This window comes from Festucalex cinctus, chromosome 3 (genome assembly GCF_051991245.1).
Source record: "Festucalex cinctus isolate MCC-2025b chromosome 3, RoL_Fcin_1.0, whole genome shotgun sequence".
Taxonomy (NCBI): domain Eukaryota; kingdom Metazoa; phylum Chordata; class Actinopteri; order Syngnathiformes; family Syngnathidae; genus Festucalex; species Festucalex cinctus.
This window is the reverse complement of record NC_135413.1, coordinates 4,303,934-4,330,164: the sequence shown is the minus strand read 5'-3', so window position 1 is coordinate 4,330,164 and position 26,231 is coordinate 4,303,934. Positions and strand designations below refer to the sequence as shown.

The following is a 26,231-nucleotide window of genomic DNA, read 5'->3' as shown; positions in this document are numbered from 1 at the left end:
CGTGTGACTGCGAAGGGGCCATTTGTGTACGCTGCCCCAACTGTAATCGAATGTTGTGTAACATGCGTTAGTTAGTACGAGGTTACAGACATTGCACATACAGTATACAGAAGCATGTCTGTGAATATTCTCATCCATCTATGTAATTTCATCCCTGTCACATTCAATATACTGAACTAGTACAATTGTGATCACTCTATTTACAGAATGCTAAATGTTAGCTTACCTCCGGGGCTTCCAGAAGCTTTCGGGGATAAATCGCTGCTGCTGTTACCTTTGCCACACTTCAATTGATCTGTTCAACTGGTGAAGTTCTCGAGTTCGCCAAATTCGTCACGGATTCCTCGTCAGATGACGTGGACTGGTCAGAGATACGACGATGCAAACTTTCACTCCGTGTCTCAGAGAACGGCGGAGGCGGTGGCTTATGAAGTGGGCGCCCGTGACGTTTTTGTCGCTGTTCACACTCTCTTAAAGGAACACTTTACTTATTGATCCATTTTTAGCAGCAAAAAGTTGCTACTTTTTCAATAATTAATTTGGTGACGTGATTATTTTTTTATGTACATTAATAACTTTTAAACCGATGTTAAAATGAATCGAACGCCGGCATGTTTGTTACACGTGACTAAATAACCCGGATGTTTACGTCACTAGTGTGTAAACGCTACACTATGGAAGCACTATGCAACGCAGCCGTGCATCTAGCGTCAAACCCGGAAGGATTAAACCTTATCGCTTCGATCCAACACGACAAAATAACCCTACCGAAGGAAAGTCTGCCTTGGATGTGAAAGTTGTGGCGCCAGATGGTCTTTTCGGGCACAAAATAAACTTTAACGAACGAGTGAATCAGGCGGGGGGGGTGGTGGTGCGGGAGCTGCACAGGAATGGACAATCCGCTAATGAATGTGTGCTGTCTGGAAATGAAAGAACTCGAGGATCGGTTCCTTGCGGACAATCTCAACTGCCAATATCCAACAGGTAAAGTGACACACAGCACGAGCAATGCAAAACGTGTGGAACTGACGAACTATTTCAGGAAAAAGAAAAAATAGTAAAATTAAATGTATCATCGTTACAGCGCCCAACCTCCCCTAGCTGTTTTTTTTTCTTTTCTTTTTTTGCGTAGCGTCCCGATGATGTAAACGAAAGGTTGCAAGAAGGTTGTGTATTAACCGTGTTTATTTATAGACAGAATGAAGTAAGGAAATGCGAGACGCCGTTACCTAGGCTGGTTATCAATGGTTTGGATCCGAACGAAATGCAAATGAAAGTGGAAGGCACCACAGGAAGAACAGCGGGACAGAACACAAATGTAGTACGTCGCACATGACACATGATAATGACACTAATCCACATTCTATAATTTTTTTTGTTAAAATAAGATTATGAACATGGTCAGTTTGTTTAGTATAAACAACTTACGAGCTAATAAAACATAACGTCCTCGTCCCCGTACTTGACGATGTTCACACTCAAATGAATTATGAAATAAAACAGTCCGTGCAGTATAATAACGAATGCATTTTTCGTAGCTAAACTAACTATTTACTGCCGATCAAGCCATACATGTAAAATTAAAGGAGCCTTCCTTTAAGCAGAATCCGGCTCCTTGATCTTTCTATTCGGCATCTCTTGACCGATCGTGACAAACGCTCTGCTCAAAAGCGTGAGCTTTTGTTTTTAGCGGCCTCCGGTTAGCCGCCATTAGCACTCGTCTTTTCTCCCCCAGCCACCGGCCCCCACCACTCCACAACACTCCGCCTTTACTAGGAAATCACATCCTTCTCGTGTAAAGAGACCATCATTGCCATCAAGAGGGCACAGTTCGTCACTACAGTGCTTCACGGGCTGAATACTCAGAGGGAAATTGCCCAAGAGTCTCATCCACCCATTCATTAAAAAAAAACATAGTTGACGAACTTTCTCGTTTGCGGGTGCCGACTTCTGGGTGTCACGTGACGAACTTTCTCGTCCGCGGATCGTAAAGAGTTAAAAATATCTTTTAATGATTTTTTTTTTTATTTGTCAAAATGTACTACTGGTATCGGCAGTTGGTATCGGTGAGTACTGCGGATCTGAGTATCGGTATGAAAAAAAGTGGTATCGAACATCCCTAATATACATTTATGTGTGTGTGTATATATATATATATATATATATATGTATATATATATATATATATATATATATATATATATGTGTGTGTGTGTGTATGTATGTATGTATGTATGTATGTATGTATGTAGTTCAGGCCAAGTTTGGACACACCTCATGCCATGCATTTTCTTTATTTTCATGACTATTTATATTGTAGATTATCACTGAACGCATCAAAAATATTAAATGAATGAACACGTGGAGTTATGTACTTAAAAAAGTGAAATACTGTAATTGAAAACATGTTTTGTATTCTAGTTTCTTCAAAATAGTCACTCTTTTCTCTGATGATTTTTTTTTTGCACACTCTTGGCATTCCTTCAATGAGCTTCAAGAGTAGTAACCTGAAATGGTTTTCCAACAGTATTGAAAGAGTTCCCAGAGGTGAGAATGCCAAGAGTGTGCAAAGCAGTAATTAGAGCAAAGGGTGGGTATTTTGAAGAAACTACAATCAAAAACATGTTTTCAGTTATTTCACCTTTTTTTTTGTTAAGTACATAACTCCACATGTTCATTCTTAGTTTTGACGTCTTCAGTGAGAATCTACAATGTAAATAGCAATGAGAATACAGCAATTGACATATTGAATGACATTGAATGATGTGTTTCTAAACTTTTAGCCTGTACAGTTTAGTAAACCTCCTGTTTAGCATAATCACAGGTCCACTATCCCAAATTTTGTCATTTATGTGGCCTATTAGTTTGACACCACTCTGTCTGGAAAAGAGTGCAGCAGTGACACTCCAAACTAAAGAGAACCATAACTGACAAAGGATGTTAATTTTCATGCCCATATGAGCCTGTACAAATTGTGTAGCTTTTTTTAGTTACATGCTGCTCATTTCTATTTGTCCAAGTGTGACAAATTACTTTAGTAGCCCCAAATCTTATATTTCTACTCTTTTTTTTTTTTTTAAGTACCTTAAAAGCATTATTAAAAAAGAAAAAAGAAAAAGAAATCAAGGACCACAGAAAGTAAAAAAAAAAAAAAACACGAAACATTGTTATGAGAGCCTATTTACAGCCCATTTTAATTTTTTAATTTGTATAATATGTAATATGAAATCATTTCAAAATGCTGTATAATGACTTTTTAAGGGTGTGAGATTGGGGTGAGATTGTGATATTTTTTTTCCATTTTACAGGGCATCCATTAATGCATTTGCTGCTCTGCTTTCTTCAAGTAAGTTTCACCAGCCATTTAGCTGCTGACACTAATAGACTCTTAATATGGTGATTTATATACATATAGTCATCGTATCCACAGCAATCGGCTTTAACCACTTTGTTGTGTTTTAGTGTATCACAACATGGTTAAATAATACAGGATGTGTAAATTGTATTATTTGACACCCAGTTTCAGTGATGTAAGGTATCACAGTGTTAGCTGAGATTACATTCTTGATCCATCTTATTTGCATAAAATCATTTAAATTCCAATTATGTCAGTTTTACAATATATAGAAACGATTGGTTAAGTGACTATCCGGCCGGGATGGCCTATTTCTCACTGGTATTTTTTCCATCAGGAAAATTAGATTGGCTTGCATTTTATTTTCAATTTTAGTCATTAGTCTAGAGGGCAAAACTTGCACTTGCCATGATGGTAGTTGCAGAGCAGAACTGATGAAGTAGGCCTCAAACTGCAGAGCTGCATGGATGGAGTATAGGCATCAGGCTGATTGAGCAGAGTGGATGGTGGGTGGAGTAGGCCAGCATAAGCGGATCTCAGCTGTATATTTTGGAAGACTTGCAACCATATACTGCTGCAGATCTAGGCTAAAAGCTAGCCACACTGTACAGCTCAGAAAGATTGCTTAGGCTGAAAGAGTTTATACCCCGCCGATTGAGTAGTATCCAAAAAAAAAAAAAAAAAACGACCAAACTGACATTGACGTTGATTTTAACTTCAGGTAAAATCATCAGTAAATCAGTATGAAAAACAGCTGTTACAAAAAAACAAAACAAAAACACAACAACCTAAAATCCAGTTTAAAAAAAAACACACACGAAAAAGAATCACCACACATGCTGCCATATTCACCATCATTGTTTTTATTGCATCAGTGGATGTCTTTCCACACAAACTTCATTTGAGGATAACTATCAGTTGCTAGAAAATATGCTAATATTTTCCATGTTTTACCATGTTTCTGTTTTCAACAGAGGAAAACATTTGCTCAGCAGTGTCCAAGGGTTATGTGTCTGGTCTCTTACTGCTGTATGAGGAATGGCACAGGAAGGACATGTCACACTCTGCCATTAGCATTCTCCAGGCACTGTTACGCTGCTTTTATAAAATTGCACGCAGTGCTCTAGGCAGAGACACGTTAGTGTCCCATGGAGTCTTACGGCTTCTTTATCATACTACGCAGGTAACAAGTCTTATTTTACTCATTAGTCATTCTTTTTTTAGGTTACTGTACATGTTGTTTGGATTTTACTTGTATACTATATTGGTTTCTTATAACAAAGACACTCCACAATATGAGTTATGACAACAAAGTATTAAAAAAAAAAAAAAAAAAAAAAAAGATGTAAATCTGGATTGTTGAAGTTTAACACCAAACTAAAAAGCTGTAGTATTAATAGACATAACAGAGAAATGCCAATTATTCATTGGGTACAATTTCTAATGAGAATTGATCAAATGTTAACATGCTAACAACTTGCATACTATACATAGTATAGTATATATAATATACATGGCAAGAAAGAAAGTTTGTCTGTGAAAGCAATAAGGCAAATCAATAGGAATTTTGCATTCTGCCCTTAAAATAAATGTCCATTAATTTGATTATTATAAAATTGCTCTAAATATGAAATTCTGAAAAAAAGTGATAATTCTTGGAATGTGAACAATAGTAGCCTGAATGTGTTGAATCACTTGATAAATGTGGGGAGGAGGATGTAAACTTGTGTGTATATATCCATCCATCCATTTTCTTTCCCGCTTACTCCTCACAAGGGTCACGGGAGTGCTGGAGCCTATTTCAGCTGGCTCTGGGCAGTAGGTGGGGTACACCCTGAACTGGTTGCCAGCCAATCGCAGGGCACACAGAGGCAAACAACCACCAACACAATTTGTTGTTGTTGTTGATTTGGGGATTTTGACATAGAAAATGTGTAATTTTGAAAATTTGGGGGATTTTTGGAACCTGAAAAATAGGTGCTATGATGTCCTGACTCCCAAATCAGTTTCAAGCACAATTCAAGCACTGAGTTATTGGACGTGGATCTCACATATGGGAGCATTATGGCACAGTGTGTGAGTTCATCATACATCCAATAGCAATACAGAGAACGCCCACTTTCACACCACATTCCAGCATAAAAGAGGCTATTGATGACTGGTTGGAAGAGTGAACCAGTGAATGAGTGAATTTTCAAATGAAATGTAATGTTGGTTTGTCCCATTATTAGTGTTTTTGAGTGTTTGTATTTTTGCAGGCGTGCTTGTCAAATAAATGTCAGGAGTCGCTCGTAGAGTCCTCTGTTCAGCTGATGAGATGGTGCCTGCCAAAAACCCGTCTGCCACTGACATCAGATCAGTCCGCATACAGCTTCCCCTTGCCTGGAACGCAACAGGATGTTCTTGATACGGTTGCAGGTAAAGACACAATGGTGACGACTGTTGTTCCAATCTTTGAAGAATGGCCTAACAGTTGAAAAATATCATTTATGTGTAGTTAATATTGTTTGTTGTTGCAAATGGGCAGGATTTGGATGGAGATATTAACAGCAACTATTTCTTTGCACAAATTCTATTTTATTACTGTCCCATTTGTCATGAATCTTGTTATGTAGTACCACCTCATTCATACTTTTCTTTTGATGTTTGGTTTTGTTTTGTTTGTTTTTAAAGATGAGAGCAATGGTGAGATTGGTGGTGATGATGATGATGATGATGAGGTGGAGGAAGATTGCCAAGAGGCTCAGAGTAAAGACTATGTACGTTTAGGGGCTTTATGATAATTGATATGGATGTTTCCACTTCTTTTACTTAAATAATAATAATAATAATAATAATAATAATAATAATAATAATAACTCTCATTGCTCTACAGAAAAGATTTTTTTTTTTTAAATTAAAATACATATGATAGTTTCTTAGGGAGATGCTTTTCCTATTGTGTTATTGAACATGCAGACATAGGCCAGGAAGTCCATACATGCACAAAAAAAATCTTTGTACTTACACTAAACTATAGACATCACTGAGTTCTTTTCACCTGCTGCTGCCAATATGAATCTTTCGAGCATCAAATGTGCAAAATTAAAGTATAGGATAAAGTCAGTTGATTTTTTATTTTTTTTTAAACTAGTGTCGTCAAACTTTTTTTGTGATTTTCTTTCGTGTACTGTATCTTCTCACTGAGCAGTGTTCTAGGTTAGACTTTCTTGGGTAATTGTAGGACTACATTACAAAAAACTCACGCACAGACATAACAAAGATTAACAATGAAATTCATGTAGAATTTGTTTATTCACAAAAATGATCTCTTTCTCTATCCATCAAATTTTGATTTGCCTCGGTGCAAACATACCACACTATAAAATTTTAATAATACATTTAAATATCCCAGATAAATCAGGATACTAATATCATCTGAACTGAATTACTTAGTTTTGGTTATTTAATATTGTACATAAGTTACTCAAAGTATCAAATTAGTATGAGTTCTTTCAATAATGTAGCTTTTAAATCCTTATTGGAACTCAGCAGAGAACTACAGTGGATATTATCCACTGTGAATATAGTGCTTATTCCATATTATAATACTAAATCCATCCATCCCTTTCCTGAACCGCTTATCCTCACTTGGGTCACAGGTGTGCTGGAGACTATCCCAGCTAGCTTCGGGCAGTAGGCGGGGTACACCCTGAACTGGTCACCAGCCAGCCACAAGCTGTAAAATATTAATATTAACAATAATAAAGACAACAACAACAATATTAAAAGTCGTAATTGTAATAATCTATTGAAAATGCCATGCCTCAATAAGACATACATGAATGTAAATTACTAAGTATAATGCATGCACTATTTACAAATGTTTTAGTAAATATGAAGAAGCACAAATGTAGAGTTATATTTGATAAAGAATGTTTCTTTTCACAGGATGACGACTTGGAGACTGACTTGAACAAACTTTGCCTTCGACCTGCCGCAGACAGACCCAAAGAACTCCTGCCGCAATACAGTCGTCTCTTTCCTGAACTCTCAAATGACTTCCTGGTACTGTTTTTCAGAGTGTGACTCTGCCATTGCACAGTCAAGTCCAGCACACTTATAGAGAGAATTGTCCAATAACTGAAAAGTATATGCACTGACTGCGTACAAATATCCATCCATTTTCTTGACCACTTATTCCTCACAAGGGTCAAATAACAAATATGGACAAATGTGTTTTCTCTTAAAAATAAATTGAACTGTCATATTATTACACATTTGCTTAATAAAGAATAGGATAAATTTAAGGGATGCAACAATACCCTTTTCATCTGTTACATTAGCATGAGTCTTATAAGTCTTAAGTAGGTGGCCAAAACATGCCTAATTCAAATTAAACTGCACTAATAAACTAAAACCACCAGAGGGTGTTGGAACTGCACAAATGGAACTTAACCTGGCATTTTTAACAGATGTGCTGCTTTTAATGACAACGATAAATGTGGCAGTTTTAATTAGGGATGGACACGTACCGATACCAGGTATCGGGTATCGGGCCGATACCAGCCTTCTTTCAAGTACTCGTGATGCAGACGAGTACAAGCGACCGATGGCAGAGGGGGAAGATGTTAAGTGAGTCCTCCTTGCCTGTAACTGGCACTAGCTTGCAGCAGTTTTTCACCAAAACTTCACCGGTTTGGAAATACTTCAAAATTGTGAATCTTAAACTAAAAGACGATTTTTGTGTTTTATTTTGAGCGTTAAGACTATTGAAGAGTGACTGTGCTGTTTTTTTGTCAAAATTTAAGGGAATATATTTGTTTAAAAATATCTTTTAGTGATTTTTTTTTTTTATTTGTCAAAATGTACTACTGGTATCAGCAGTTGTTATGGGTGAGTACTGAGGGTCTGAGTATTGGTATCGGTCTGAAAAAAGTGGTATCGAACATCCCTAGTTTTAATATCGCGATATCGCCATTATTGTTACATCCCTAATAAATTACTGTAAAAGCTAGCAGGTAAACTGTCCTTACCGGTAAATTGCAATTATTTTGCTCAGTCTGTTGACATTCAGTAGGCCTACTAAGGAATTCATATAAAGTCTGCATGTACTGTCACGATTCGGGTAGTGGAGGACCCAAATGCAGAGAGAGACAATAGGTGAATGGGGTGATGAGGATTTATTAAACAGAAGGCGCTGTTGAAGGTAGCAGTCCAAGGAACGATTTGCTGATTGACGAGCAAGGCCAGAAGCGGAGGGAGTCTAGGCAGGCAAGCGGCAGGGTACACAACTGGGGGAAGCAGAGATCAGGTAAGTCAAATGCAATAGGCACGAAACAAATGACTAGATAGCTAGAAGCACGAACTCTTTACGGAGTGTGTTGATCTGGCGACGAGGTGGAGTTGGGGACCAGCTTAAATACACAGCACTTGATGGAGATGATTGCTTGCACCTGGTCCCAGCTCCACTCGCCGCTCCAATCCTGCTGAGGGACACACCCACACTAACACGCTCAAGGGGCAGAGTCAGGAGACCTGACAGCACTCCCCCCCCCGACGGGCGCCCCCTGGCGCACGACCCAGGCGACCAGGATGCCGACGATGAAAGTCGCGGATGAGCGACTTGCACAACACCTGCCGGGCGGGGACCCAGCTAGGCTCCTCCGGCCCATAGCCCTCCCAGTCCACGAGGTACTGGAGGCCACGGCCCCGACGCCGTACGTCCAGAAGCCTCCGAACAGAGTAGGCGGGATGCCCGTCGATCACAAGGGGTGGAGGAGGGGGCGGCACAGGGGACAAGAAGACACAGGCTTGACCTGGGACACATGGAAGGTAGGGTGAACCCGAAGAGAGGCAGGAAGGTTGAGACGGACCGAACAAGGGTTCACCAGGGCAATGATCTCAAAGGGGCCAATGAAGCGAGGCGCCAGTTTCTTGGACTCCACCTTGAGTGGAAGGGTATGAGAGCTGAGCCAAACCTTCTGACCAACACTGTAGACCGGCGCAGGAGTGCGACGGCGATTGGCCTAGACCTGCCACCTCGCTGTAGCACGGAGCAGCGCAGCACGTGCCAACTTCCAGGACCTTGCGCACCTGGCTCGTGATTGACGGGACAGCGCAATCCGCCTCCTGAGAGGGAAACAATGGGGGTTGATAGCCCAAGGAGCACTGAAATGGAGACATGCCCAGGGAGGAATTAGGCAGAGTGTTGTGCGCATACTCGACCCATGCAAGCTGAGCGCTCCAAGTAGCCGGGTTAGCCTGGGTCATACAACGAAGGGCAGACCCCAATTGCTGGTTGGCCCGTTCTGCTTGCCCATTCGTCTGTGGATGGTACCCAGAGGATAAGCTCACACCGATGCCCAGACCTGTGCAGAAGGCTCTCTAGACTTGAGGTAAATTGGGGGCCCCTGTCGGACACAATATCAGAGGGGATTCCATGCAAACGAAATACGTTGTTTATCAGAAGCACAGCAGTCTCTTTCGCTGACGGAAGCTTTGGCAGGGCAAGGAAGTGAGCAGCTTTGGAAAATCGGTCCAAAATGGTAAGGATGACGGTATTACCTTCTGAGGGAGGGAGGCCGGTGACAAAGTCTACCGCGATGTGCGACCAAGGGCGGCTGGGGATGGGGAGTGGAGGGAGTAAACCGGAGGTGGGTTTTGAGGAAGTCTTACTCCGAGCACACACACCATACAGGCTGAGACAAAAGCTCTTGTGTCTTCATCCATTGAGGGCCACCAGAAGCGCTGTCGGAGGAATGCCAACATCCGGCGGATTCCAGGGTGACAGGTTAGACGTGACGAATGTCCCCACTCAAGGACCTGGGCACGGACAGAGGCAGGAACAAACATGCGGTCACTGGGCCCCCCCATCTTGGTCAGGTTGTCCCTGCTGGGCCCTCTTCACCACAGACTCAAACTCCCAGGTGAGTGACGCCACAAAGCAAGTAGGAGACAAGATGGGTTCTGACTCAAACTCCCCGCTATCTGGTGTGAATTGGCGGGGCAGTGCATCAGGCTTGACATTTTGGGAACCTGGGCGATAGGACAATGTAAATGTAAATCGGTCGAAGAATAATGCCCACCTTGCCTGCCTTGAGTTCAGGCGTTTAGCTGATCGGATGTATTCAAGGTTTCGATGGTCCGTCCAAACAATGAATGGCTGGTCCGCTCCCTCCAGAAGGTGTCGCCATTCCCCAAGGGCAAGCTTGACCGCCAAGAGTTCCTTGTCTCCAATGCTGTAATTGCGTTCGGCTGGGGATAGCGTCCGCGAAAAGAATGCGCAAGGATGCAGCTTACTGTCCAATTCCGCTCGCTGCGATAACACAGCGCCCACACCCACGTCTGAGGCGTCCACCTCAACAATGAATTGCCGGGTGGGATCAGGGTGGACCAGGATGGGAGCCGAAACAAAACGCTTCTTCAGTTCCTTGAAGGCCATGTCAGCATCGCTGGACCACCGGAAGGACTTTAGGGAGGATGTGAGGGCCGTGAGAGTGGCGGCCACACGGCTGTAGTTCCTTATGAATCTACGGTAAAAGTTTTCAAACCCAAGAAAACGCTGCAACTGCTTACGGGAGCAGGGTGTGGGCCAATTGGCTACTGCGGTCACCTTAGCTGGGTCCATTTGAAGCTCCCCCTTGGCTATGACGTACCCCAGAAAGGTTGTCTTGGGGACGTGGAACTCACACTTCTCAGGTTTGACATATAGTTTGTTCTCAAGAAGCCTCTGAAGAACTCGCCGCACATGTTGCTCATGTTCAGCCAGGGAACTGGAAAATACAAAAATGTCATCTAGATACACGAACACAAACACACCTATCATGTCCCTCAGGACATCATTAACAAATGCCTGGAAGACTGCAGGGGCATTTGTGAGACCAAACGGCATGACCAGATACTCATAGTGGCTGCGATGGGTGTTGAAGGCGGTCTTCCACTCGTCCCCCTCCTTGATGCGGACCAGGTGGTCGGCTTGGCGAAGGTCAAGCTTGGTGAAGAAAGTAGCACCATGGAGTGGAGTAAAAGCAGAGTCAATAAGGGGTAACGGATATCGTTTTTTATTGTAATACTGTTAAGTCCTCTGTAGTCCACACAAGGACGCAGTGTCTTGTCCTTCTTGTCTACAAAAAAGAAGCCTGCTCCAACAGGCGAAGAAGATGGTCGGATGATTCCTGCAGCCAATGATTCGGATATGTAGTCCTCCATAACTTGTCGTTCCTGCCGAGCGATATTGAACAGTTGACCACTGGGGAGTGGTGCACCGGGCTTGAGGTTAATGGCGCAATCATATGGTCTATGTGGGGGCAAAGAAGTGGCACAATGTTTACTGAACACAGGCGCGAGGTCATGATAAGTAGGAACGCGAGTTAGGTCTGATTGCACTTGTTGATTTGGGCTACTGGAGGTTCCAGCAGCTGACCCAAAACAGTTCTGGTGGCAGAAGTCACTCCAGGAAGTGCTCTTGCCTCTTGGCCAATCAATGTCGGGGTTGTGGATCTTTAGCCAAGGCATACCAAGCACTAAGGGAACTTGTAAATTATCAAATACATAAAAACTGGTGACCTCGAGGTGGTTACCTGACAGTGTGAGGGAGACTGGAACTGTCTCTTGGTTTATGATAAAGAGTAGCTGTCCGTTGAGGGCCCGGGCTTTAATGGGGGCCGATAGTGGCAGGAGGTCGATGCCCATCTGCTGCACTAGACTGCGGTCTATTAAAGGCCAAATGTGAAGTAATTTCATAAAATACCATATAGGGTCACAATTGAAGCATTGAAACACTGTCCAACAAATAAAGTATGAAAAAATAATTTATATGTTATATATTTGACGAAATAATCGCTTTTCCGAAGTTCGAGCCTGGCGGGCGACAAACCCGGAAGTGATACGTCACACCGGGAACAGCGATGGCAGCGCTCCATACAGACGCTATACAAAGCCACTCAAACGTCGATTCAGACAGCGATGTCAGCGATAGGTTGAGCGAAAATGAGGAGAACCAAGTTTTTAAAGAGTTGGAGGAAGAGGAGGAGGTTGGCATTTTATACGTTGGACTTTACATGTACGAGCCAAATGCTAATCAGGATGCTGATAATGCGCCCAGACACCTGACATGGAATGGAGTCAAGACCCGTCGAAATTACAAGATGGGTAAGATATATAGGCAGTGGTATTTTTTTATGATTTGAAGATGCCAGCATTTGCACATAATTTTATATTTTTGTCTGATGACATTTAAAAATAAATAAATAAATCAGACTGTTTTTAAAGCAGTTACTCAGTACTTGAGTATTCTTTTCAGCAATTTTTATTTTTTTTACTTGTACTTGAGAGATTTATCAATGACTATTTCTTACTTTTGTACATGATTCCGTCCACGTACTTGTATATTTTGAAACAAATGTTTTCATAAACAGAATTATTGACTGATTGGTATAGCAATACACTTGTTCAATAACATTTCTGCTCATGGTGTCATCGCTCAGTATTTTACTTTTTTTTTTTTATATAAATTTCAGGCGTACTTGTGGTAATTGCCAGCAAATGCCTACAGCTGTAGAATGTGTTTGCTGCCATGAAATTCAAGAAGTAGTGACTACGTCTACAAGGAGAGGAACACTTCAATCAGGTACTGGACTGCATCACTGATCATCCTGGATTCAATGCTGTGTGCCTGAACCCATATGGATTATAGGTGGCATGGATGACCTACAAGCAGCAGTACAAAGGCAAGGCATTTGATGGGCCACAGGATGCCAAGTATAGACATATTGCCGACAGACAATTGGTGCGCTGGTGCTGGAAGTTTCTTGGTCTGGACAACCGTGTTCTGCTCCCAGCATGTTGCAATGTCTTGTATCAGGGCACATTTTCCACCACCAGGAGAAGAGGAGTCAGCTGTATTCAAAGGGTTTCGTGTTTCACAGAGAAATGTTCCAGAACTGTGATTTGTACTGGTTGCATCATAATAAGAATAAACAAATGAGGACAACTTAATACAAGGAATATGATTCTTTATTTCCTGAGGAATCTCGTATGGTGCTCAGCAATAACATTTGACTTGTCCGGTCTGTTCACTGCTGCTGTAAGAAATTGTGGCTCGACTACCACATCATTCGGTTTTGTACTTATTTGGAACGTCAATCACTTTCATCGCCTCTGAAAGGCAGTCAGTCACATAGTCTACAAAAAAAATAAAAAATTGGGATGATAAATATTTGGGTGACATATGGGTTACACTCAGTAATGCATCTGCCTGGAAGTGTTTTTGTTTCATAACTTACCATAAGTTTCATCCACCAATATCTTTCTCAGAGAATAGCCACCACTCTTATATTTGGGATAAACGATGCAGTAGGAGTGTATTCCTTCCTTCGTCACTTTCTGTGGTCTCCCAGCATTTTCATTATAATGCATAGCAGCGAGAATGATTCTGGAATTGAACAAAAATTGCCTTATAAAGAAATTGTCACATTGTGATGAAATAGCTTTATATCTCTAAGTTCTACATTTCATCCATATGTTCTACTAGTCATGGACAAATCACACTTGAAGAAGCACATTATATATATATATATATATATGTGTTTTTTTTTCGATTCTTTGAGATGGCATTTTTGGTTGAACAGATGCAGTGGAAATTTAATACATTTCCATTGCACTAGCTGTTATGTTTAAGCCATGAGCACCATCTAGAGGAGCCTCAAAGCAAGTGCTTCATTACGTTACTTTCCCCCCTCATCACCACTATAGTCTCCATTTCATACATATCAAAGTTTTCTTAAACGCACCTGCTTTTCATTCCTATTCATACGAGAAGTATGCTTCACCCCGTAATATAACAAAACTTTTGTTAAGTAAATAAAAGTCAGCAGAAATGCAGATAAAATACAAACAGGAAAGCACCGAGTGCTAGTAAAAAATAAAAAAAATAAAAAAAATAAAAAATCGAAGAAGCGCCCATGATGCAACGCGGCGTGACGACACGTTGTCAAAGTTCTGCCTGATTGGATATTAAACAGCCAATCAGGATTTGCTTTCCTGTCCGACTCCTGATTGGTTAAGAATTGTGGCACAAATATCACGCCTCGACCCTTGCATCGCAAGCGTAAATCAAAGTTTCGTACGTGTTGAGGAGAGACGAAGCAAGCGTGCGCGAGGACTGTTTTGTACGCACGAAACAGATTTTGTACGTACGAAACACATTTTGTACGTACGAAACACATTTTTGGTACGTACGAAACACATTTTTGGTACGTACGAAACACATTTTGTACGTACGAAACACATTTTGTTACGCACGGAATTGTGGCACAAATCTAACGCCATATAGGTCCAGCCTTCCTGCACGGTCTAACTTTAAACTATTGACATTGTCTGGCTGAGTCACTGTTAAAGCATTTTTAGATTGAATAGACACTCAGCCATTATATCAGGCAGTTGGTTATGACCCCACTCAGAAGCTAAACATAAAACACAGAAGCAAACATTTACACTTTTGACGATTAGTAATTATCAGTAATTGCAGGAATTGTGACCAAAAAAACTAAATTTTCTTCATGTAGCCTATAGCACTAAGCATTAAACATTTGTGTCATACAGGAGGAGCTGGATTTGAGTTCACAAGAGAGTTCATCATCTTCATCTGACGACGAAACTGGGCATTGCAACAGTTTACTTCTACACTCCTTCACTACTGAGGTTCTCTCACAGGAAGAGAAGAGCGCACCAGGTCAAGCCAAATCAGGTTAGGCTGTGATTACAGTGGCCAGTAGTTATAGATAAAGAAGTAAAACAAGCTGTTAAAAAGTGGGTGGAATTTAGGGGTGTGCTCAAAAAATCGATACGGCAATAATATCGTTGCGGGCCTCATTACAATACACGTATCGATACGCAGGCGTCAGAATCGATATTGCTTTATTAACGATATATAACGATATTTATTGCGATATTAACTTTAAATAGGCATTTAATGTTTGCCTTTGCAGCTTGCATTGTACCTAAAAAACAAAAACCAGCAGCGTCTTTTAAGTTAATTACTTTCAATTAATGCAAATATAGCTCACCGGTATTGGACACTGTATCTTACTAAGAAAAATGAAAGCAGAGGAAGAATATCAACGTTTATTTACTTATAAACTTAACATGGCACGTGTCTTAATGTACCAATGTTCCTATATTTTGTTTAAGAAATGAAATAGAATGTGTTACATGAAAAAAAATGTCGTTTTTATTTCCCCAAATATTTCAAATAAGCACATTTTTAGAGCTGTAATTTTAATACTTTGAGATTTTTGATCATATCGACAAATGCCTATTAATAAATATTCCCGGTGTGTTTGTGAAAACTGCTCCTTGCTCTGTAGGGCGTGCACATTTAGACCAGGCATGCCGCTTGGTGGTAATCAGAAGAGCTACGAACAAAAATAATTTTGTCATCCAGCATAATAAACATATCCTTTAGGTATACATATGACTTTTATTATAAAATGCAAGTAAATCCATCCATCCATTTTCTTGGCCGCTTATTCCTCACAAGGGTCGCGGGGGGTGCTGGCGCCTATCTCAGCTGGCTCTGGGCAGAAGGCGGGGGACACCCTGGACTGGTTGCCAGCCAATCGCAGAAAATGCAAGTAAATTAATGTAAAATATCGGGATCCGTATCGCCTTTAAGATGATGTATTGGGATACATTTATATCGCGATGCGTATCGTATCGTGACCCCTGTATCGTGATACGTATCGTATCTTGAGGTTGGTGGCAATACCCAGCCCTAGTGGAATTATACCATAACATTCTCAAGATGCCGTCTGCTTGAAAGTAATTGTTGACAAGTGTTAGACCTGATTGTATTTCGTCATATTACAACATCCTGTTTCTTCCGATGCCTTTCAATTAGTTTGCTCCAAGTTGCAACAATCCCAATTCCCACTGGCGTGACTCTACAGAGGTGTAGTGAGATTGTTGTTTTTGTTTGTAAGAACTGGAGGTAGATGCTCAAACAAGGCAACAAATATGACGCTCTGGAGATGAGATTTGTACCCTTTAATGACTTGTTGTCCTGCACACAGTAACCAGTTTCACAAGGAGAAACTTTTAGGGATGAGAACTGGTTAATGTCATGTGAAGAGATAGAAGGAGCTCTACTTGTTCAGTGGATTGTTGACGTGTGGTGATGTTCATGGCTGGTGAAGGTGAAGCATTTTTGAGTCACATTTACAAATATATGTGTCATGTCTGGGGTCACGCCTGGGTTAAGTGTGAGTTTGAGTTCATGACCTGTTAAGTTGGAGGTCAAGTGTTTGTTTTGAAGTGATGTAACCATCATCTAGTTTCAACTAGTTTTAGGCTATGTGATGTCAATCTTTAATCCTTTAGGTGATGTCTGGACCTATGATGTCATTCTTTAGTCCTTTACTTGCTACAATCAATCAGATCGACACAGTACAAACACACAATACAGCCTTGTGTGTTTTGCCAGATTATTGCCATCTGTGCAGCTTTCGTTGTTTCCCACCTTTTGATGTGAATAAATAATTGTGAAAACCTCATTTGTGTCTGCGCTTTGGGATCCGACTCCAGAACACAACAATATAAGCCAAACAGTGACATATTTGGCATTTCATCAAGCAGGTGGCGAAGTGATGTTTCGGGCTGCTTGAAGGTGTCAAACTGACCTTCTGTTAAAAAAATTCAAGTACACTTAAATTGTTTTGGTGTCATCATAGACATACTGTAATTCCAGTAGTTATCATCTTTATGCTCTAAAATCAAATATAGACTATCTTGTGTGAATTGTGATCTATATTACACATTAGAACATAATTATTATTGCTGTATTTATTTAATTTCATTACCTTGAATTTGCTGAGTTTACTAATGCAGGTGTCACAATGGCTACTGTGTAACAAGTAATTAGTTACTCTACCTTCATGCCATATTTTTACAGAAAAAGATATGTACAAAATACATTTTAATTCACCTAATAATCTTAACATGTCCATCCTGCATTTTGTTTGTCCAATATATAGCTGCTTGCCTATTAAAGGTAAAAGATTTCTACAGTCACTCTGGTATCCTGAACACAAGATCTGAAGGTGGAAACAAGGCCAGAGAGACAAGGTAAGCTGGAAGTCATTGGTATTTTTTTTTCTTTGTGGGTTCTGACTATTTATCATCTCAAATAATAAATAAAGATCTATACAGATGTATGATAAAACTTTTCCCTGTAATGTAAGAGGTTCAGATCATGGATGGATTGATAAAATACCGTACATAAAGTTGGTCACCCATCGAAGTAAAGTCTTCAAATAGGCGTACCAGTACTGTTTCTGCTAAATTACAATTATATTTTTACTTTTGAGGCTTTCGAATGATAAATGATCTTTTCATGATGATCGCAGAAGGGGCAGGGTTTTTATCGAGAAATCAGTCATTTTACAAGAGCTAGGGATTTCAGCGAGTCAAGAAAAATAAGGTGAAAGGTTTAGTATGATTCTTTATTTGTGGGGTCACAGACATGGTATCAATACACCGTTTACAAATGTGAAGAAAAAATATAATAGGACTCCTTTAACGACATCCATTGGTACTCTGCTTTTTGCTTACAAAGTAGCCTTAAAAAAAATTTTTTTAAATATGGTCTTTTTTTTTTATTCATTATATTTTTGAATTACTGTCGACTCATCTGTTTTATTCTATTTATTTTTTTGGGTAGATTTGCTGTTTTATTTGTAACCACTGCCACTTGTTTTCTCATCCTAGGGGAGAAGCCAACTCACATATGACACATGATGAGCAGAAGGATAAAAATGAGAGAAATGGAAAATCTTACAACTTTACCATAATAGACAATTTAATCCACAGACATGGTCTTGACATCCCTTACCATGAACCCAGTATGTACCGTGCTGCAGCCATCAAAACAAAATCTGTCCCAGGATTCAGCACGCTTGCTTTCCCTGATTTTTGGGGTCAGGTCCCACCACCACGAAATGAACAAATGGCTCCCCGCAGGCCCAACATACAGAGGTACGTTGACATAGAATATGAACATTGATGTTGTCGTAGTTCACTCAGATACTTTTTTCAGTCCGTAAATGGGTCTCTGGGACTTTGTACTTTGTACTTGAAAGACTGGCAAATGGTGTCATACAGTGTTGGCTAAAGTAAGCTGGGATGGGCTTCCGCCCCCGAATGACTGGATGGATCATAGACAAAACATGCCTAATTAAAATGAAACTCTACTAACCGCCAGATGGTGCTGGAACTACACTGGACTTTTTATCACAATATCACTAAATTGCTGTTGTCGTTACATCCCTAGTGCTTATGAATAGAAGATGAATTCCACAACGGGCTTGTAGATTGGTTTGGTTTGGTTTGGTTTATTAATTTTTTTCCTTTTGGACATATTACAGCGTACATCGATCAGATCACATCATTTGCAACATTGACATCCGAAAGAAGGGCTGACGGGTAGAAACTGATGGCTCATTTGAGACAACTCCCCATCGACCCAGACTATACACATTACGCATCAGTCATATACATTATTTAGAATAGTCATTAATTTTTATCGTTATTCATCCCATACTATCCCAGACACTGCTCACTCAGTTCATCTTGAATGTCCGTGTGTAGATTGTGGCTAGTCCCAGTCATTTGGAACTGGTGTCGGTTCCCAGACGCCACCAGCAGGCAAACCCCGCCAGGCAAGCAAGCCAAGGCAAGCGCAATTCTTCTCCTTCACGAGTAGCGTCTTCGCTGACCTTGGATCAGCTTTCACACATGTTGTGGTTTCCAGAAGAGTAGATCGGCCCTGTTAAGTTATGTGTTCTCATTCTATTATAATGTGTTATTATATTGAATACATGTATATGCTTGAATGTTAGATTGATGTACATTTATTTTGTATTGGTTATTTACTGCAATGTATGAATATTATATATATATATTTTTTTTTTATTCAAACGGGAACAGCAAAACATGTTATCAATGTAGGTGTATAAACAAGAGTTAGCCTTGCAATGTCAGGAAGTAGTCATATACAACTCCAGCTTTGGGTAATTAGTGATGTTGTTGTTGTTGTTGTGATATTGTGAATTACTGTTATCTCCAAGCGCTGCCAATTCTTCCGCTCTTTTCATGATTCGTGTTTTTTGTTGACCAGAGTTATCTTTATTTTGAATAAAAATTTGTCAGTCTTTTGTTCACGTGCTTTCGATAAGTCCATTCTTTCTCATTTGTCGTGCCTTTTTGGCGATGTCAGCATTTCGTTTAGTGAGATTTTCGTTGATGTAGATGCGTTTAGCACGAAGTTTGTGACGGTCTCTCAGTAGAGCAATCTTTTTCTTTCTGTAAACAAACCTGATCAGAACTGCCGGTGGTCGTGTCCCTCCAGTTGGAAGCGAAAAGCACATCTGAATGTGCGCAGGATCAGCAGTTAATCCCAAATCTCTGAGTTGAAGTGTCACTTGCTGTTCCACAGATTGGTTCCCTGAAGATTGGTCAGAATTTTCCGTGCTTGTGCCAGCCGCAGCTCTCACCGAAGGGCCACGGCGCTGCTTGATCTTGATACCGGTGACTATCACATCGTTAATACTAAGATTCTGTTCCAAATCATCCACTTTTTGTTCCAAGGCAACAATGTGTCGATCTTTTTCCTGTGTCTCTGTCTTCAATTGCTGTATTTCTTGAAGAAGTGGCTCAATACTCTTCTTCATTTCAAGTAATTCGGCGACCATTCCACTGAGTTTTTTAAGAGAAGATTTTATCTTCTCATTCTCGTCAGCTCTTTTTCCGCCAGGCATTCTGCAACAAAGTAGTTAAAAATCACAACGCAAAAATCAACAAGTAGTTAGAATCTGAAGTGAGTGCAGGAGCAAGTAGAGATGCACCCTTGCTCAACAGATGCGTCCTTGATTCATCTGCCTTGTTGAGCTGAAGAATTTCAGGAAGAGGGGCGTTTAATATTCTGTCTCAGAAGTACAAATTCCCCCATTCGTGTGTAGCTAACACATTAGTAGTTGCAGTCTAATGGCCTCTATTTTTCCAGGGAGATCTGCCATTTTATGTGGTAAAAACTGAGCGGACAGATTGTGGTCAATTCCTAGTGGTCAACAGGCTGTAGCACTACAATTATTTCCCTTTTTCTTCTGCTTTCTTTTTTCGTATATATATATATATATATATATATATATATATATATATATATATATATATATATATATATATATATATCCATTTTCTTAACCGCTTATTTGTCACAAGGGTCGCAGGGGTGCTGGAGCCTATCCCAGCTGGCTTCGGGTAGTAGGCGGGGTACACCCTGAACTGGTTGCCAACCAATTGCAGGTACAGTGGTACCTCTACTTCCCTTCATACGAAATTTTCAAGTTACGAAACTCCTCAACATGAAAATATTGCCTCTTGTTATGAAAGAAGTTTCAGGATACGAAAAATACAGTGTGGGCTGCTATTCGCAGCTCCCAGAGTTTACTGAACGCAACATACTTCGAGCTGCTCTGCCATTGGCTATTACCTAGTATACTGTATGTGTCTATGCGTGTTAATAGATAGATAATAGATATGTCTATATATATATATATATTCTTTTTTTCTGGGTGGGTGGGGGATTTTATTTCTTAATTTTCAATATATTTGCATGACTTTTAATTCTTGTTTTGACAGGCAGAAAGTGCTTGAAGATATCGAACGTTTCTTGAGTACTGACATCATCAATCATGTGGTCTTTGATTTGGAAGATGACTGGTAAGTTAACAATACATGGCTACAAGAATTAAGTATTTTTCCTGTTTGGTAAGGCTATATTTGTATGTAAGTGACGCATTTGAAAAGATTAATTTATTTGTTGGTCAATGCTTAAGTAAAAAAATTAAATAAAAAATAAAAAATAAAAAAGATTTCTTTCAGTGTTATTTTGTTTCTTGTAGTTTACAGTTTCCACCTGACAAGCCGGACTCTTTGAGATTCTTTTCCAGTTTTGAAAGTGGTAACTTGAGAAAGGCTATCCAGGTTCGCAGGTATGCCCACATTTCTAATGGTAATAAATTTGAAAAAGCTAAAGAGAAGATCATTGCAATCCTTTCAGACAGTTCTCAGAAGATGTGACTTCAGAAGAAAATACTGAATGCCTGCTAGTGATAGGCATTCAATCAAACTGATTGATGAATGAAAACCTTTAGTATTCAATATTATTTTTAAAATACTGCACCCCCTTTCAAAACCCCGGTTGACATGGAAATTATGTGAGAGACATGGCCGCTTAGGAATTATTGTGGTCATAATGTTTAAAAAGAAAAAAATAGTTGTTCCTGTATTACTATTATTACACAGACAAGCAAAATACTTTATTTTGACAGGTACTTTAGCTTTTACAAGGTATCATTGTCCAATATTGATATTTCTGAAGGGAAGGCATCAGCCATGCACATTTGTTTAGTGTACTTTGACCGTAACCAAACCACTGCAACAAAGATACACTGAATTGAAGGTGATGTAAAAATGTTTTGGCTTTAAATGTGAAACTAGCATTAAACGGCAACTCTTGTCATCATTTGTGCCTTATAGCCTTCTAGCTAAAGATTTTATAAAGACGAACCGTTGCATATTACTGTATGCACAGATGTGATATAAGCACATGATGCAACTGCACAGAGACAGGCTTGAACAGGGCCGGCCCAAGGCATAATGCAGCTATGCGGCTGTTTAGGGCCCCGTGACTATCAAGGGGCCCCGAGACAGAGAGAGGGTGAGAGAGCGAGAGAGCGCGAGCGAGCAAGAGAGATTTACTCATACGGTTAAATGTAACAGTGTCATCCTATTTTCTCTCTCTCTCTCTGAATATAGAGCAAAATGTTTGGATTGCTGTGGATTGTTCAGATTTTTCCAAGCAACCGTTTTCATTTACACTTTTACACATTTTTACGTAATTTCTGACAGAATTATTCTTTTTTTTTTTTTTTTTTTATTATTATTTTTTTTATTAAACTTTTATTTATATAACATTATTTCTTGTTTCAGGTATTTCTGTTTATTAATATCAATATTTATGTAGGCCTATGTGTTTGATATTTCTTTATGCATTTTATTCAAAACGAAACTAATAAATCAAATTGTGTTTACAATAAATGAGATTCAGTGTCCCAACTTAGTACTGTACCAGTGTAAATCAGTCCCAGGCTGATTCGTGTTGCTGAATTTGCTAACATTTCAGATTAAAACACGACAGTCTTCTCAGTATGGTCAGTAGGTGGATTTGATGAATTTGCCAAATATTGCAGTACTTTAAAGATTTGCCTACAAGTTTGCAAGCCAACTGTCTACTTTGATGGACTTAATCATTGTGGGTTGCAATCTAACAACAAAAAGTCTCACAGATAGCTAATATGATAACCACTACACGCGTTGGGCGACGGCGCCGTTTGATGCCATTGCTACAGCAACCTGTGAGATGGGTCTATAATGTGGCCCAGTCTGAACAGAACCAGATCGGATTTGGACACTTGCTAAAACAGCCCTAAAAATAAGATTTGAGGAGGAATCCGATTGGAACCAGATATGCCTGCAATCTGAATGTTTCCAGCATGCATGAGCACCTGCGCACCACTTTTGTGCACCCCTGTTAATAACATAAAATCAGTAAACACCATATGACACTAAAATACACTATAATAGTGTATTAATTTTGTGTACATATGTATTAATACACATTTTGGAATGTATCATACTAATTATAATCCCTCAAGGGTAAATTAAACTCACACTACATATTTGGTGTGGCACACCACACAAAAAACACATCACACACTGCAGGCAAGCAGAGAAATGAGAGAGAGCACCTTGACTGTTGTCAGGTAGCAGACCAGCAACTCTCAAAGTATGTTTTTCTATTGCTATCCATTGTTAGAAGCTGAGAAAACAAAGGGAATGCAAATCTTACAACGGAATTATGTACATTCTGAATTCCCTTTAAAAATGTTAAATCTATACAAACAACATCAAGTGATGTTTGGAAAAAGTGAACAATACAATCTATTTAATTCTGTCAATGGTGTAAATGTTGTTTGCGTTTAGTCTGTATGAATGAATGAGTTTTTCCCCTCACTCTAATAAAGTTATTCAATAGACATAAACACTGTGTAGTGATAATTGACTCATGATTTAAAGCTCCAACTCGCATTGGAGCGATTCACAGCTGAGTGTGAAGTGGTTGGTATGAAAATCAGCACCTCCAAATCCAAGACGATGGTTCTCAGTCAGAAATGGGTGGAGTGTGCCCTCCGGGTCGGGGATGAAATCCTGCCCCATGTGGAGGAGTTCAAGTATCTTGGGGTTTTGTTCACGAGTGAGTGCAGGATGGAGCGGGAGGTCGAAAGATGGATCGTTGCAGCATCTGCTATGATTCAGACTCTGAATTGTCCATTGTAGTGAAGAAGCAGCTGAACCGAAAGGTGGAGATCTCAATTTACCAGTCAATCTACATTCCTCCCCTCACCTATGCTCACAAGCTGTGAGTCGTTACTGAAAGAACAAGATCCCGTTGAGAGCTGTCAGTTGAGGTGGCTCGGGCATCTGGTTCGGATGCCTCCTGGACGCCTCTCTGGGGAGGTATTCCGAGCATGTCCCACTGGCGGGAGGCCCCGGGGATGACCCTGGACACGCTGGAAAGACTGTGGGGCCTATTCACTAAAGGTTTGCGTCGCACACATAACGTAACCCGGTGTTCTGTCGGATCAGCATACCTCGTCAGATCAGCATACCCGTATGCTGATCTGACAGCTGCCTCTATCGGGCTAGCATACGTAGTCAGAATAGCATTCCTACGTTACGACGATCCCGTAAATGATAATAATACACTGCAATTAGGCTAAATAAGATGCATATTAAAAACACTAGAGCTACCAAAGAAGCATATGTATAGTTAGTTTTAACACGAGCGTGCTCTTCTGACGGCTGATTGTAACATCGGTATGTTGTTTTGATGGCTGAAATGGGCACCCACAGCACATTGTTGCCTTAGTTTACTAGTCAACAAAAAATAAGGCCAACTATAGAGCCACATTAAAACTTCAGAGGACAATATGCCAACGCGCTCCCACAAACGATTTGCATGAATTTCTGTATTTTTAGATGATTTAAGTCTTCGCGTCTCATTCCCTTGTGTTCATTTTGCTGACTGCTGCGTTCAGGTGTAGGCTATTATGTGCACAGGGTCGTCATACGAAAACATTTTTATATATCAAAACAAACTGTTGTCAATAAATCAAACAAAAACCATATGCAGGCGCGGATGACAGTTTCCTCACCAAACTGAGGCTGAATGCACATTATAATGACTTGCACACGAACTGCCCACTAGGTGACACAATTGTCATTTCTAATTTGTGTAAAAGGCAACATTATAATCAAACAACAAAATATTGGCTCCAGCGATACCCATTATGTATGATAGTTGTCTACGTGACAGAAAATTGTCTAGATTTAATTGAGCAGATTTTGCAGGCTGTGAGAGAATTTGCCAGTTGGAACACCATTGCTTAATTTTGAAAGAAACATTTGAGAAGACTCGAAAAAAATGAGCTTTATTGTTGAATTCAAAATGAAAACCGATGCAGGACGATGAAACATATTTTATGTACAAACTACAATACACGTTGCCAGTTTGCTAAAAGTACAAAAACATCAAGTGACAAAAACTACACAACCTACGTCTCAAAAGATTCCAAACTACGATGGCTGTAGCAAGTCAGCAATTTAAGTTGCATTTTTTTTTACACTTAAAAACGTTATTCTGCACATTCAGCATGTGTCCACCGCAGACAGAATTCACATTGCACCTTAAAATAAGAAGAAAAAACACACATGAGTGAAGCCCCAAAATGGTTTTTGAATAAGTGTAGTACAAGCATGTAACTGCCACTGTGCCATAATAATAACGCACAGGGATCCACGATGCTAACTGCAGAACAAAACTTACTCTCTGAATAAAATACTTTCACTATATAAAATAATTACAAAACGAAGTAAAATGCAGTTCTAAATAATCAGTTATTGCATACTTTTACTTACTTGTCAGTCGAGGTATGCTGCTCCGACGAGTTCGACAGCGTGATGATGTAATTGCCTACTGCGCATGCGTAGATGTGTGAGGTATGCTACTTCGACGGGTATGCTGGTTTGTCAGAACACCGGCCGGGCTGATCGGCAATGGCGGGGAGGCATTTTACGATCATTTTTACGTGCCAGATGCATACTGTACGCCCACACCAACCTCTGAAAATATATTTTTAAAACACGATCGTACCAATAATTTTTATTTTATGAATGAATGACGCTGTTGTCGTCCTCTCTGCTCTGTATAGCATAATGGCGCTCTAAGCGCTTACTCTCGGTGCAACCTCGCTTTCTGATAATGTCATCTTTCTCGCAACTGTTACTATAGCAACCATGTTCTTGGCGCAAATCCATTGCCATGTGTGGTAAATCAGGTGCAAATTTGCTCCAAGCTGTCATTTTTGTGGGCGTGTTGGCGCCGCTATATGATTAGAGCAATATCCTTAAGCCTAATTTATGCCTCCACGTTTGCTCTCGCGTCGATGAGCGCCGTCGATCACATGATCGACGCGAGCCATGAATTTTAAAGCCTAATTTATGCCTCCACGTTTGCTCTCGCGTCGATGAGCGCCGTCGATCACATGATCGACGCGAGCCATGAATTTTAATAAAGGCCTCAGTATGCTTCTGCGAGAGGCTCGCGTCGAGGCGTCACGTTGGAGCTCCGCTCGTGCGTTTGCCTTCCGACTTGTGCGCAATACACATCGGTGTCTGCTGGAGTTTCACACCAAGTCCCGCTGTCGCTATGGCTGGGCCG

The 26,231-nt window shown here is 40.3% G+C and overlaps 1 protein-coding gene and 1 long non-coding RNA gene across 3 annotated transcripts in view; one reads left to right on the top strand and one right to left on the bottom strand.

Annotated features, from left to right (window-relative positions):
- Positions 1-26,231, top strand: part of agbl1 (AGBL carboxypeptidase 1) — a 77,393-nt gene that overhangs the window by 27,918 nt on the left and 23,244 nt on the right. The window contains exons 6-15 of the mRNA XM_077515491.1: positions 3,309-3,346; positions 4,330-4,538; positions 5,614-5,773; positions 6,029-6,114; positions 7,286-7,402; positions 14,939-15,083; positions 17,368-17,458; positions 18,101-18,367; positions 21,029-21,109; positions 21,292-21,381. Of these exons, the coding sequence (XP_077371617.1) occupies positions 3,309-3,346; positions 4,330-4,538; positions 5,614-5,773; positions 6,029-6,114; positions 7,286-7,402; positions 14,939-15,083; positions 17,368-17,458; positions 18,101-18,367; positions 21,029-21,109; positions 21,292-21,381 (1,284 nt within the window). The remainder of the gene's footprint in view (positions 1-3,308; positions 3,347-4,329; positions 4,539-5,613; positions 5,774-6,028; positions 6,115-7,285; positions 7,403-14,938; positions 15,084-17,367; positions 17,459-18,100; positions 18,368-21,028; positions 21,110-21,291; positions 21,382-26,231) is intronic.
- Positions 13,334-14,142, bottom strand: LOC144015467 (uncharacterized). Of its 2 annotated transcripts, XR_013282716.1 has the most exons (3): positions 14,128-14,142; positions 13,621-13,769; positions 13,334-13,519 (listed from the first exon to the last, which is right to left on the bottom strand). It is a non-coding gene; the product is annotated as an uncharacterized LOC144015467 (long non-coding RNA). The 2 variants fall into 2 exon arrangements; XR_013282715.1 differs by lacking the exon at positions 14,128-14,142 and having other exon boundaries at positions 13,621-13,837.